Genomic DNA, 12,662 nt, shown 5'->3' with positions numbered 1-12,662 from the left:
AAAGTTCCATCAAGAAGAAATCAATGGACATTTAGGCATTCTTTGCTAATAATGTGTAATTATTCCCTGCAGTTGAAATTTTTTAACATGTTTCTCATTGTCTTTTTCCAATATGCAAGACTACAGTAGGTAAGTATTCATAATAACACCATTCTTCAATTTACCTGAAGTCTGCAGAGCTACTGCACCTGACGGTGTTGTTGCCATTTGTGTAACAATCACTTTATTGCCAAACTCTTCATATTCATTTGTCTGTTAGTAACAAATATAAAGCTCAGTGTTAGCTATTCAGAGGGCATGAAACTCTCCAATGATCTCTTAAATATTGATCTTTCCTACACTTACTTTCACAATTTAATCCACTATATGATTAGACTTGAACAGTTCAGAGAAACTAGCCTCTACGGAGTTACCAGGGTCAGATTCCAAACCAAACATCTTTATCAAGTATCTTCTAAAAATTTAAATACAAAATACTATGGTTGAGACATGCAACATCAGCAAAGAATAAAAACATTAGTATCATGGTTTTTGCACACATTCATTAGGATGTCTGTAACATTATCTTTCTTCTCCCGGTATGTCCATTTCAAGTACTGTCTAGCACATCTAGATTTAACACCTAACAAGGTGGTCGAGAAAAATTTGCACTTAGAAGAAAAACATATTTTTCCTAGCATTTCAAACTTTACAGTAAAAAGTCTGAAAAATAAATATACGCCTCTATATCTGAAGATGAGCAACATCCAATAAACTTAAATCAATGTAGTAAAAATATCAAAGATAAGCTACATCTAAATTCATTTTTGGGGAAAAGAAAAAGAAAGTGATAAAGTGGTTTCTGGATTTTTTTTTTTTTCTAATTTTCTTCCTTTTTTGTTTTATTATAATCATTAAAAGAAAGCAAAATTGTACAGACAGACTCTGTAATGCTTACCTGGAGTTGCTTTGATAAACTGCTGAACATAAAGTTCACACAGTCATTCATGGCACCTGTACTATGAAGCAGAAATAGTCCTTTGGGTGTGGCAGAAAAATTTAGCAAGGCATCTAACAAAGTCTCCTCCCATAACAAACTGCAAGAGTAGCAAAATAATAATTTTAAAAGACATGCAAAAAAGCATGGGGACAAAATTAAGACTACAATTTCTAACTTCGAAAAACACCACCACTTCATTTCCTGGACTTCACATTTACTCTATACATTTATGTTGCTTTTTAAAAAAAGAGCATTTGGGAAACTTATGCATTAGACTGTATTTTGTACAAACATTCAAACTCATCCTGGCAAAACTAAGGTTAACTAGGAACACAGAACAGAACAATGATGTAATGGGGAACCCAAGAGACCTATGCCATCTTTAAATATGACTTACTATCTGACTCTAGACAAGTCTTGAGATTTTAATGTGGCAGTTACAAACTAGCAAAACAGGCACAGAGTTTCTCACCAACATAAGACGACTATGAGGAACTAAAAACCTCACATTTGAGGAGATAAAGCGCTTTCTGAAAATTAGTACAGAATTATGAAACTAAGGCGCTATATATACAGAAAATACATTCACATACTAACAACAATAAATGGAACTTATTTTCTACAGACATGGCAGGAAGAACAGCAATTGCAAGAAGTATGATGATATCCTCTGCCCTACAAAATATTCTACCCCCTACAAAGAAAAGCGAAGCAATTACATCACCTTTGACTAGGTACCATCCCTGCAGGTACCATTAGACTTTTGTGATTCTGCTTCTCTAAAAGCACGTGCTTAGTGGAATCTCATCTTCAGTTCTGTTCTCATTTCACATTTTTGACTCCTCTCACCAGCAAGCAGCATGCAGCTTTCCTCATAGCAGTCAACCATTACCCCAAGCTTTAATCATTTCTGCAGAATCCCTGCCATGTCATGTTCAGAAGCAAAAATTCCACCCAGAAAAGACCCAGCTGTCTTGTTCCACAGCTAAATGAAAAATCTAGATGCTAGGAGAAAATTGTATTTTATGTCACTGGTAATGATTAGTAACAGCCTTCTCAGTCAGAGCTCTGCACCCCTAGGTTTCTTTTTGCCACTAGATTTGAGTTGCGATAACCAGCTCACATGCCACTATCACAGACTAGAGCTGTTGAAGTATCTTTGCAAATTATACATGAAATCTATAGTAAAGTATAAACAAGAATCTAGTTAATTAACTAGGTTCTGCACTAACACCAACATCACCCTGAATTTTCAGGCTCACAAATATTTGTTATTTCTCATCCTAATGCATACAAACTTCTATAAAAGGACATGAAGTTTTTGTAGAAAAGGAAGGATGACTTTCACTTAATATGCATTAGGCATTTTTTGCTACATAATATTTTGAAGGTGTACATACCATTCAGCAGAACAGCATTTTAGATTAACACCACATTAAACCCTGACAGGCATTTTGTTTTATGCTTTCTAATTCACATTTTCCTCAAGTCAATTTCTGTAGTCAGAGAGAATCAACCATAAGTCAATTTTGCATAGATTAGACACAATTCTGTAAGCCAAGAAAGTAGTGAAAGGTCAAGAACAATTTTGTAACTCTACTAAGGTCTATGCCAGGACGATTTCACTCTACCTACCACTATGCTTTTGGAAAAAAACCCCCACAGGGTTATTAAGATGCCTCAGTTGTGGATAAAGTAGCAGTGTATGTTCACACTTATGCATGTGTATAAATTAAGTAATAACTTACCCGTTTTTTGACTCTACGTTTATTGATGAATTTGAGTCCACACCAGTTACAGGAGTAGGTACTCTTTCTGAAAGCAAACTCATCTGTGAAACAAAAAAAAAAAAAAAACCAACAAAAAAAACCTCCTTACTATTTACACCATTTGTAAACTCCAGATATTGCTCCTTCTCTTGTTATATGTTTAAAACAAACAAACAAACAAACAAAAAACCCAAACCCAACAGCGAACAGGTAGTACTTTAGCCTTTGGCACAGAATACACTATATTTCACTACATTTTTTATTACAAAAAAGGTTTTGGGTTTTTTTTCTTCCTTGAGTAAAAACCATATTAAAGCTATTACATTTTTACTAGAATTCTTAAAACTCTTTTTACTTTTTAACTTTAACATTGTTAAAAAAAAAAATCATAAAGCAACTCTTTACTCCACTTCTGTCACAGGTAATGGAAATAACAGCCTCTGGAGCCAACAGATTTATTAAGTAATTGTGACAATTTTTATTTTTTTTATAAATTATATAAATTTATCTATATTTGTGTGGATATAATTATATATTTACCTCTGTAGCTCTATGCATGTTTTTATATTTTATGAAGTTTCTAATTTAAATATTTGAAAATAATTGCTGTGAAAAACACTGTATATTTAAGATGACTGATTTAAGTGGGCATATGTTTCCAGAGATAAAAAAGAAAACTGCACCATTCAAATGAAAGTCATTAGTCATTAATTTACTCTCTTATAAATGTGTTCTTATAAGTACACAAAAAATTCTTCTTATTAACATAGTCCTGGACCTGTTGAGTTCCCCTTTTATTATCATCTGTACAAATTCTGTACCAGAATTCCAGCAGAAACTGCTAAGAAAAAAAGTTGTTTCTCCATCAGTCTTAAAACTCTAGGAGATGTGTAAAAGAGGAAGAAACAAATTACCAGTCTATCCATTAAAAAAAGTGTCACTACTGCTTAGATAGACTCCAAAATCCACCATTTTTGCTACACTATAAATGGCACAATATTTTATAAACTGCAGATATTTTAAAACTGAAAAATGACAGAAAATAATTTAAAAAGTAATCAAGATGGCGAAGTTGAAAATGTGACTTTCCTGTACTAACTTGTCGATTCTTGAAGTCCTGAATTGTAGATTCCATTTCAGTCTCAATTTGACCTCCAAAGTGATGTGAAGAAATGGCATTTTGTCAGTTAAGTGTTTCATTTTTCTAAAAATCTAGCACATTCAGCCTACTTATCTTGTATGTGTCAAAATAATTTGTCTAAACTATGTTCCACACCATAATAAAAGATTTTCATGTGCAAAGAAGTCTTTTGTGCATGTGTAAATGCTGTTGGGCTTTAGAGCAAGTAACTGGAAATGCCCATCAAAAGCATCTAACAGTTTGCCTGTGACAAACATTAAATAGATTAAGAGGGTAGTTCAAGGAAGACTGACTAGCCACACAATAGACAGACTGTTGAGTTATGTAAATTACAGCATGATTCTAGTGAACCAAACTCCTTAATTCAACAAAATCCTAAATTTCTCAATGCAAAGAAGTTCCAAAACCAACGTTCTCTGATGAAAAACAAGAGTTTACTGTGATATACTTATATTGTAAACAAGTAAAATGCATCCATACATGATAATATTAATGTATAAAAGCAGTGAGAAATACCCACAAGCTGATGAATTAAGACTCTCTTCATGTTTCATCTTTCTGATGTTTTCTGCCTCAGTTTAAATTGTGACTGTATTTTTTAAGATTTCTAATCGTAATAAAAGCATACAATATTTGACAGGAAGACGAGCTGTTTCATTTTCTCTCCCTTGCATTCAATCTCTCTCCCACTTCCTCACATCCGAAAAAAATAAAAACGCGTTAGCCAGTTTTTTCTTCCACCTTGGTCTGATCCTTCTCTAAGAAAAGATTTTACAATTACTAGACAGAGGGGGGAAAAAGTAAAAAGAGGAAAAAAAAACCAAGAGGTGGTTCCATTTTTCAATATAAAGTAAAACAAAATAGCTTTTTCTGCTTTCCACTAAGAGTTCTAATACCTATAGTTTAAATATGCTTTCAGTTTAGCTGGAAGCCAAAGTTGAAGTTTTGTATGCTACCCTTCCCTAAATGTTGTCAATGTCATTTTAAAGATTCAAACATTTGTTTGAATTTTACTTCACTGTCAACTTTTTGAAAACTGATCTTGCAGCATCTGCTATCATTTTTCCATCTTAACTAAATTTTTATAACAGATAAGAATTTTCACACTTCACATGGCTATCAGAACAATGAAAAGAGAATAGTGAATAAAGCAGAGATCTATATACCTTGTTCAGTAAATTTATAACAGAAAGCAGATTACCCAGAACTGGTGGATCCAAGCTCTTAGTGGACTAGCAATCAAACTGAAGTTGAAGTACAGTACAGAGTTTACACTTCATAAGATGTCTAAGTACATCTTATGTCCATCATATTTGAAAAATCATGGCAGTGAGGTGAAGTTCCCGATGACTGGAAAAGGGGAAATATAACCCCCATTTTCAAGAAGGGGAAGGTGGAAGACCCAGTGAACTACAGACCAGTCAGTCTCACCTCTGTGCCTGGCAAAATCTTGGAGCAGATTCTCCTGGAAAACATGCTAAGGCACATGAAAAACAACGAGGTGGTTGGTGACAGCCAACATGGCTTCACTAAAGGGAAATCCTGCCTGACCAATCTGGTGGTCTTCTATGATAGGGCTACGGACCTGACGGACAGGGGCAGAGCAGTTGACATCATCCACCTGGACTTGTGCAAAGCGTTTGATACTGTCCTGCACAACATCCTTGTCTCTAAACTGGAGAGATATCAATGTAGTAGATGGACCACTCGGTGGATAAAGAACTGGCTGGATGACCGCATGCAAAAAGCTGTGGTCAATGGCTCAATGTCCAGTTGGAAACCTGTGACGAGTGGTGTCCCTCAGGGATTGGTGTTGGGACCAGTCCTGTTCAACATCTTTGTCAGCGACATGGACAGTGGGATTGAGTGCACCCTCAGGAAGTTTGCCGATGACACCAAGCTGTGTGGTTCGGTCAATACACTGGAGGGAAGGGATGCCATCCAGAGGGACCTGGACACTCTTGACAGGCAGGCCAATGCCATCCTTATGAAGTTCAACCAAGCCAAATGCAAGGTCCTACACCTGTGTCAGGGCAATCCTAGGCACAGCTACAGGTTGGGAGAGAAGTGACTTAGAGCAGCCCTGCAGAGAAAGACTTGGGGGTGTTGGTTGACAAGAAGCTTAACGTGAGCTGGCAGTGTGCGCTTGCAGCCCAGAAAGCCAACCATATCCTGGGCTGCACTAAAAGAAGTGTGACCAGCAAGTCAAAGGAGGTGATCCTGCCCCTCTACTCTGCTCTTGTGAGACCTCGCTTGGAATATTGTGTACAGTTCTGGTGTCCTCAACATAAAAAGGACATGGAGCTGTTGGAGCGAGTCCAAAAGAGACCCACGAGGATGATAAGAGGGCTGGAGCACCTCCCGTATGAAGACAGGCTGAAAAAGTTGGGGCTGTTCAGCCTGGAGAAGAGAAGGCTGCATGGAGACCTCATAGCAGCCTTCCAGTATCTGAAGGGGGCCTATAAGGATGCTGGGGAGGGACTCTTCATTAGGGACTGTAGTGGTAGGACAACAGGTAACAGGTTCAAACTTAAACAGGGGAAGTTTAGATTAGGTATAAGGAAGAAGTTCTTTACAGTGAGGGTGGTGAGGCACTGGAATGGGTTGCCCAAGGAAGTTATGAATGCTCCACCCCTGGTGGTGTTCAAGGCCAGGTTGGACAGAGCTTTGGGCGACATGGTTTAGTGCAAGGTGTCCCTGCCTATGGCAGGGGGGTTGGAACTAGATGATCTTAAGGTCCTTTCCAGCCCTAACTATTCTATGATTCTACATAGGTAAGCAAGAACTCCTACCCAGCGCTTCTCATTATGGTTTCTTGAGAATATTTCAATGGCATCTAAGTCAAATATTTGGAATCTCACTTTTTTTCCTCCGTATCTCCCACCAAAATGAAGTAGTTTAATCTAAAAATAACTAAGACTACATCTCAGGAGTTTTTCCTTTCAGCATTTCCCAAAGAGTGAAGATCTGTGGTGGATACTGGCTATCATGATAGCAAGTGACCTCTAGCAGAAAGACCATTGTTCTTGATATCTTGAGAGTTCCTGGTTTAATCTTAATGCATCAAGTCTCAAACAAAGCTTCTGCTAGGTTCACATAGAGAAGGTGAATTTGAAAAGTAGAACTTCATTTTTAGACCAATTCCAAGCATTACCTCACTACTTAAATATAAGCAACCTGAGGCAAAGTACAACTATCGCATAAACTTAACCTCTTAGGATTTTTTTTCCAATTTTCCAAATCCAAAACAAGATTTACCTTTTTCCAGGCCTCTCCCATAGATTCATGCAAGCCATAAGGAATTAGCATCTGCAGGCCTTCACAAGTTCTGTACATCTGACGACATACAAAAATGAAAGCTCCTTTAACAGCTGGCAAAAGCTCGGATCCAGATAAAAGAGAAATGTCGTCATGAAGAAGTTTCTTTGTAAACCGAACAATTACATGACCAGCTGTAAGACTAGAAATAAAATAACACTTTTAAAATGTTGTTTTGTAGTCATCAATAAACCTTGAAACAAATCCTCTGACCAAACTTACTCCATTTTTTCTAGGGGGAAAGAAGCTATGACCCACTATATCATAACTTGTAACACCAGTCAAAAGGAAAGAAATGTACAGGAAGTGATTTTACTTTGGCTACAGGTCTACATAAAGCAAAAATGCATCCATTGTCCTCCATCCATCCATCCCACATGGCCATGAACTACACAGACTGTGTGTTTTACAGGAGTCCAGTTGGGAAGAGTAACAAGATAATAATTGTAGCTTCTGCTTAATCAGTGTTAAGGATATCAACTGCAAGTGAAAATTTGTCCTTTTTCTTTCTTTTTCCTATCTGAGATGTCCTTTTGAAGTCTTCTAGGTTTGCAATGCAAAAGACAACTCTTTCTCAGAATACTCTCTTTTACTCCCAACCCCCTCTTAAAAACATGAAACTTCTGAGATTCCTCCACTTAGAAGACATACATTCCAAACATTTTCACCACCTGCACCTTAGCTATTTTTAATGACTAGTCTCAATTTTACTGTCCTGTTTCAAGTTTTAGCATCAGCTAACAATATACTGCCCATAGCATCACACAGATCTTAAGTTAGGTACAGTGTTACAAATGTCAGCTTCTGATAGAAGATCTGTCTCTACTAGATGCATTGAAAAGTGAATGCTATATTAAATCTATTCTTTAAATAGATTAGGTTGATTTTTAATATTTATTCTAAAAAGAAAGAAACAAACAGAGAAGAGAAGCCTTTGGCCTGAGTAGTGCTCTACAAATACAACAGAAATATATTCAGAGAAAGGAAAGCTCTCACATGAATAAGAAAAACAAGAACCATGGAAATCTCCCTTAATAAAAGTATTTCTTTAAATTGTCATTTCACCTGGTTATACACATATCTTCCTAACACATCACTTACTAATTTACCTGATAATCAGATATTTTACTCCAAACAAAACATATCACGTTATAAATAAATTAAAAAAGAGAAAATTAGTCTCATAAGATTAATCTAATGCATTAAAGTACTCACTAATGCCATTCATTAAAGTACTCTTACCTATCTTCTTTGGCAGTTTTTTCGTTTTCTCCATGAAGAAGAAAAGAAAGACCATCACCTACAGCAGCAATCCTTGCCAAAATATCAGCTACATCAATTAAAGTGGTTTCAAGACAATTCATATACACCTATATGGAAGAAAAAATAATTTAAAAAAAGTTTTAAATTAAACGCTTTTGTGAAAGCTGTTTATTCAAGTCTGGCCTATGTATACAGAACCTGAAGGTCACCTTTCCTATGACTGCTTAATGGCCTAAACAAAATAAGTAAACAGCCTATCACCATCATATAGAAATCTTCATCACAAATGGCAGTAATTGTCACTTTAAATGATTATGGCAGAAGTCCAATGATTGCACAGATATAGAAAACAGATGTTTCTGAACTCCTTTTTCTCTTTCTCTGCATGAATGTGGAAAGGCTCTTGACATGCCATCTAGGGGTTTAAGAACAATACCTGAACCAAGGCGAGAAACATGCTAATATTCATTTGTTGCTGCGTAAGCACTGACAACTTTTTTGGTTAGAAATGGAATTAAAGTTTCCAAGATCATCTGCATTCACCTCACTCGTAGGCTGCAGTAGGCTGAAACAGCTATCTGCTTTGGAATCATGAGGAAAATCTTTCCCACTAGAGCAAAGCAAAAGTCTCCTACCAATTTCTTATTCACTTCAGAGCACTGTATAGCCATAACTAGGCTGTAATCAAGCAACCTGAACCTTTAACACTGAGATTCAGACTGTTTGGTACGGTACCATGACTAATGAATGTACTACCCAAATCAAGGTTAAATTGGCCATTGCTTATTAGTAAGTGAAGCCAGTATGTCCCATGGTAGACAAGCAGAACCTGGATGCTCTATGAAGAATGTGTCACAGAGCATCCAGGGCAGAAAACTATACATGGAACAAGAAGCTGGGAGCTGAGCACGATAATGATGCAGGCAGAGGCAATGGCTCACCATCAAATGGGCAGGTAGTCCTACCATTCCCAAGCAAGCTGAGCAGACAAGTTCCAGTGTTAGTAACTGGGTTCACCCAACAGTCCAGATCCCTTCCACAGTTATGAGGAAGGCCCAAGGTTAAGCCAGGAAACCAAGTCAGTGAACTAGGGTCAACTACAGACAGAGTAACCAGAGTCAGACACAGCACAGTGATCATCGTGCAACTGGATTTATAGCGACAAGGCAGGTCTGAGGTGAAACAAACCAAGAAATCATGTTCTGTGGGTCAGGGTTCAGATTAATGAGACAGTAGGCTCCCTTGCTGCTACAACCTAGTACAGGCAGGGAATGAGGACAAGAATGTCATCTTAAAAGCCACTCCTGTGATGAGTCCACACTGAACCTTATTAACAGAGTTGTCGCTGGAGAGATCTCTGCTGAGGCTTCTTAACAGAGCTTTCTAAAAGAGTTATCTTGAAGGCTGGACACCCACAACATTACCTATGCTCGCCCTGAGCCTAGGCTGCCAAGCCCAGGTGAGGGGAAGCTAGGGGGGAAGATTTGTCAAGGCCTGACAACAGACAAGTAGCTGTAGTTCTGCAGGACTTACAGAGTTTCCTAAAGGTGCTCACCAAAACTCTGTAACTGTCCATGTGCCTCAACTATATAGTCATGACATAGCCAGAGTGTACCTTCTCACCCAGGGACTGAGAAACACTCCAAATTCCTGCGATTTATGCATAAATGGACTTAAATGCAGAAGGATGGTTTTCAAAGTGAGAAGTCCTCTTTGGTAGTTTCCGCCTGTCCACACACAGAACTACAGAGTGGAGTCAACAGTGAAATGACTTTTTGGTAACGATGAGCTAGGGAGGATTACTGTTCCAGTAACACTTGCTAAGTATCTAGTATGTCAGAATAGAGAATTAAATACCACACTCCTGAAGTTGAAGTCTGCTGCTTAAAGCTTTTTTACTCTTCTGTTATTCACGAAGGACAGCTGGACTCACAAGAGAAATTATTTTTTAAATACTCCTGCTTCTTCTCTTACAGGTAGCTCTACATTTTCTATAGTGAGCTGAGGAAAAATAGTCTTCCTACTTAAAAATTTAAAGAATTTATTATTAATGCCAGTGGTCAAAGTAATCCAAGAGAAAAAACAAAATTTTTACTTTGTTTTATAATTAAAATTTTCAGCGATAGAGGGTTAAAAATCTCCCTGACCTTTTACTTTTTTCGGTTACTGGGTATCATCGTTCAGGATTCTGAGAAAGGACATAGTGTGCTGTCAGTTTCTTCAAGAGTGTTATTTTGCTTTCTTTGTGCAACACCAAAAAAACCCCCAAAGCACGGTACTTTGTATATTTAAAACGTGAATGCAATGTTCTGCGCCAGCTATGCTTCAGCAGCAACTCGGAGGCTACAGAGTCCAAAAGGTCAATATCGCTGCCCACAAACTGAGCCTTCTGACAACTCCCGCTCACAAATGAGTTTCTTCCCCTAACACCCATAAATACATAACACTACTCTGCTTAAAAAGTAAGTAAGGCTTGCACTTGTCTGAGTGAATTCAAAGCTCAAATGTAAAACAACAGCATTGCGTCCGCTCATTAGGCCCATATGCAGATCTAGTGCTACCCACTTCCCATCCCAGCTGAAGAAAGATGTGTGCATGGCCACAGCCTTCCTTTTCAGCCAGGCATGGTCCAGTATTAGAGTCCAGCATTAGGATTTCTGGGTGTCTAAGAAGTGCCAATGGTTTGGCTGGGGAGTAAAAGCAGTTCAAAGTCTTGTAAAAGAGGAAGAAGATCACTTTGTCTTGGTCTACCTCTTCTAGCTATTGGTTTGCCAGGTGCAATACAAAAAATTTGCATCTTTGTTAGAACAGATATGACGCATGCCAGATTCATAACACATAACCAATCTACTACAGCTACTGTGCATTAAGTATTCCTAAACATGACCTATTTTTTTTAAACAGACCAGTTACTAAGTCACAGGAGGGCTTACAATTTGTTGAGTTCATCTACCTACGAGAGACAGCTGAGCATGGCAGAAACAAAAAAATGACAAGGATAAACTGTTAAATATTAAAATGTTTTCTTTTTTAATTACTAATGTATAATAAAGGAGACAATTGCATATTCTTTGCATACCATATGACCACAGAGACTGCCTGGGGAATTACACAGGCCTCCACCACAGCAAATCAATGAAATATTGCCTTTGTACAGCTTTTGACTGTGTCCAAACTATTTGCAGGCTCAGCCTACTTGAGAAAAATTGCACTAAATTTTTGCAAAGTACAGTAAAAAGAAGACAACTTAAAGTATTCATCTTGCAAAAGCATTAATAGATATGCTTATAATGAAATGTATAAATAATGCTACTGTACTGAGTACAGATAGCCACAGAAGAGCTAAATTATTGACATGATCAAGTTTTTGCAGGATTATGCTTTTAAGCTTCATAGAATCATAGAATGGTTTGGGTTGGAAGGGACCTCAAAGCTCATCTAGTTCCAATCGCCCTGCCACAGGAAGGGACACCTTCCAATAGACCAGGTTGCTCAAAGTCCCATCCAACCTGGCCCTGAACACTTCCAAGGATGGGACAGCCACAGCTTCTCTGGGCAACCTGTTCTGGTGTCTCACTGCCCTCACAGTAAAGAATTTTTTCCTAATATCTAATCTAAATCCACCCTCTTCCAGTTTACAGTCATTCTCCCTTGTTCTATTCCCTACATTCCCTTGTAAATACATACTTTAAAATATTTACTTGGAAACTCATTGTTCACACTTCTGAAACAGCACTGGAATATTTCTGTATAGGTAAAAATGTTTTCAGGAATTAATATGAAGAGTCTTTTCTGAAAAATAAACAAACTGCACTGAAAAAATAATTAGAAGGATATTGACAAAATTCAACTTTAAGAACCTAGCTGAGGTATTTTCAGCTGGGGACCCAGACTCGTGGCAAGCATGAGTGTCAGGAAGTAAATTCAGAACTTCTCAGCATTCATTTCTCTCAAAGTCTCTTTATGTAGACAGCTCAGGGTCCTCCATGGGCATTTCAGACCTCTTTCTTGAGACTTACAGTTACCTAAATCAATTAAATCATCTCAGTCAAAACAAAAATAATAGGACAGTCTGAAACTCTAATTTGACTTTCAAATACCTAGAGGTAGAAAATGTTTCTCAACATTTTTACAGTTCTTACAGAAATGTTTCAGAAAAAGGCAACAAAAAAGAAATCTTGCTTTTACCAAT

General features: G+C 37.5%; 1 protein-coding gene across 4 annotated transcripts in view; it reads right to left on the bottom strand.

Moving 5' to 3' along the window:
- Positions 1-12,662, bottom strand: part of TBC1D32 (TBC1 domain family member 32) — an 84,645-nt gene that overhangs the window by 55,275 nt on the left and 16,708 nt on the right. For all 4 annotated transcript variants that reach the window (XM_030489814.1, XM_030489815.1, XM_030489817.1 and 1 more), the window contains 5 exons: positions 8,450-8,577; positions 7,148-7,349; positions 2,728-2,810; positions 938-1,076; positions 165-252 (listed from right to left, as the gene is read on the bottom strand). In XM_030489814.1, coding sequence (XP_030345674.1) covers positions 165-252; positions 938-1,076; positions 2,728-2,810; positions 7,148-7,349; positions 8,450-8,577 — 640 coding nt within the window. The remainder of the gene's footprint in view (positions 1-164; positions 253-937; positions 1,077-2,727; positions 2,811-7,147; positions 7,350-8,449; positions 8,578-12,662) is intronic.

This window comes from Strigops habroptila, chromosome 6 (assembly GCF_004027225.2).
Source record: "Strigops habroptila isolate Jane chromosome 6, bStrHab1.2.pri, whole genome shotgun sequence".
Classification (NCBI taxonomy): domain Eukaryota; kingdom Metazoa; phylum Chordata; class Aves; order Psittaciformes; family Psittacidae; genus Strigops; species Strigops habroptila.
This window is presented reverse-complemented; position numbering and strand designations above follow the sequence as displayed.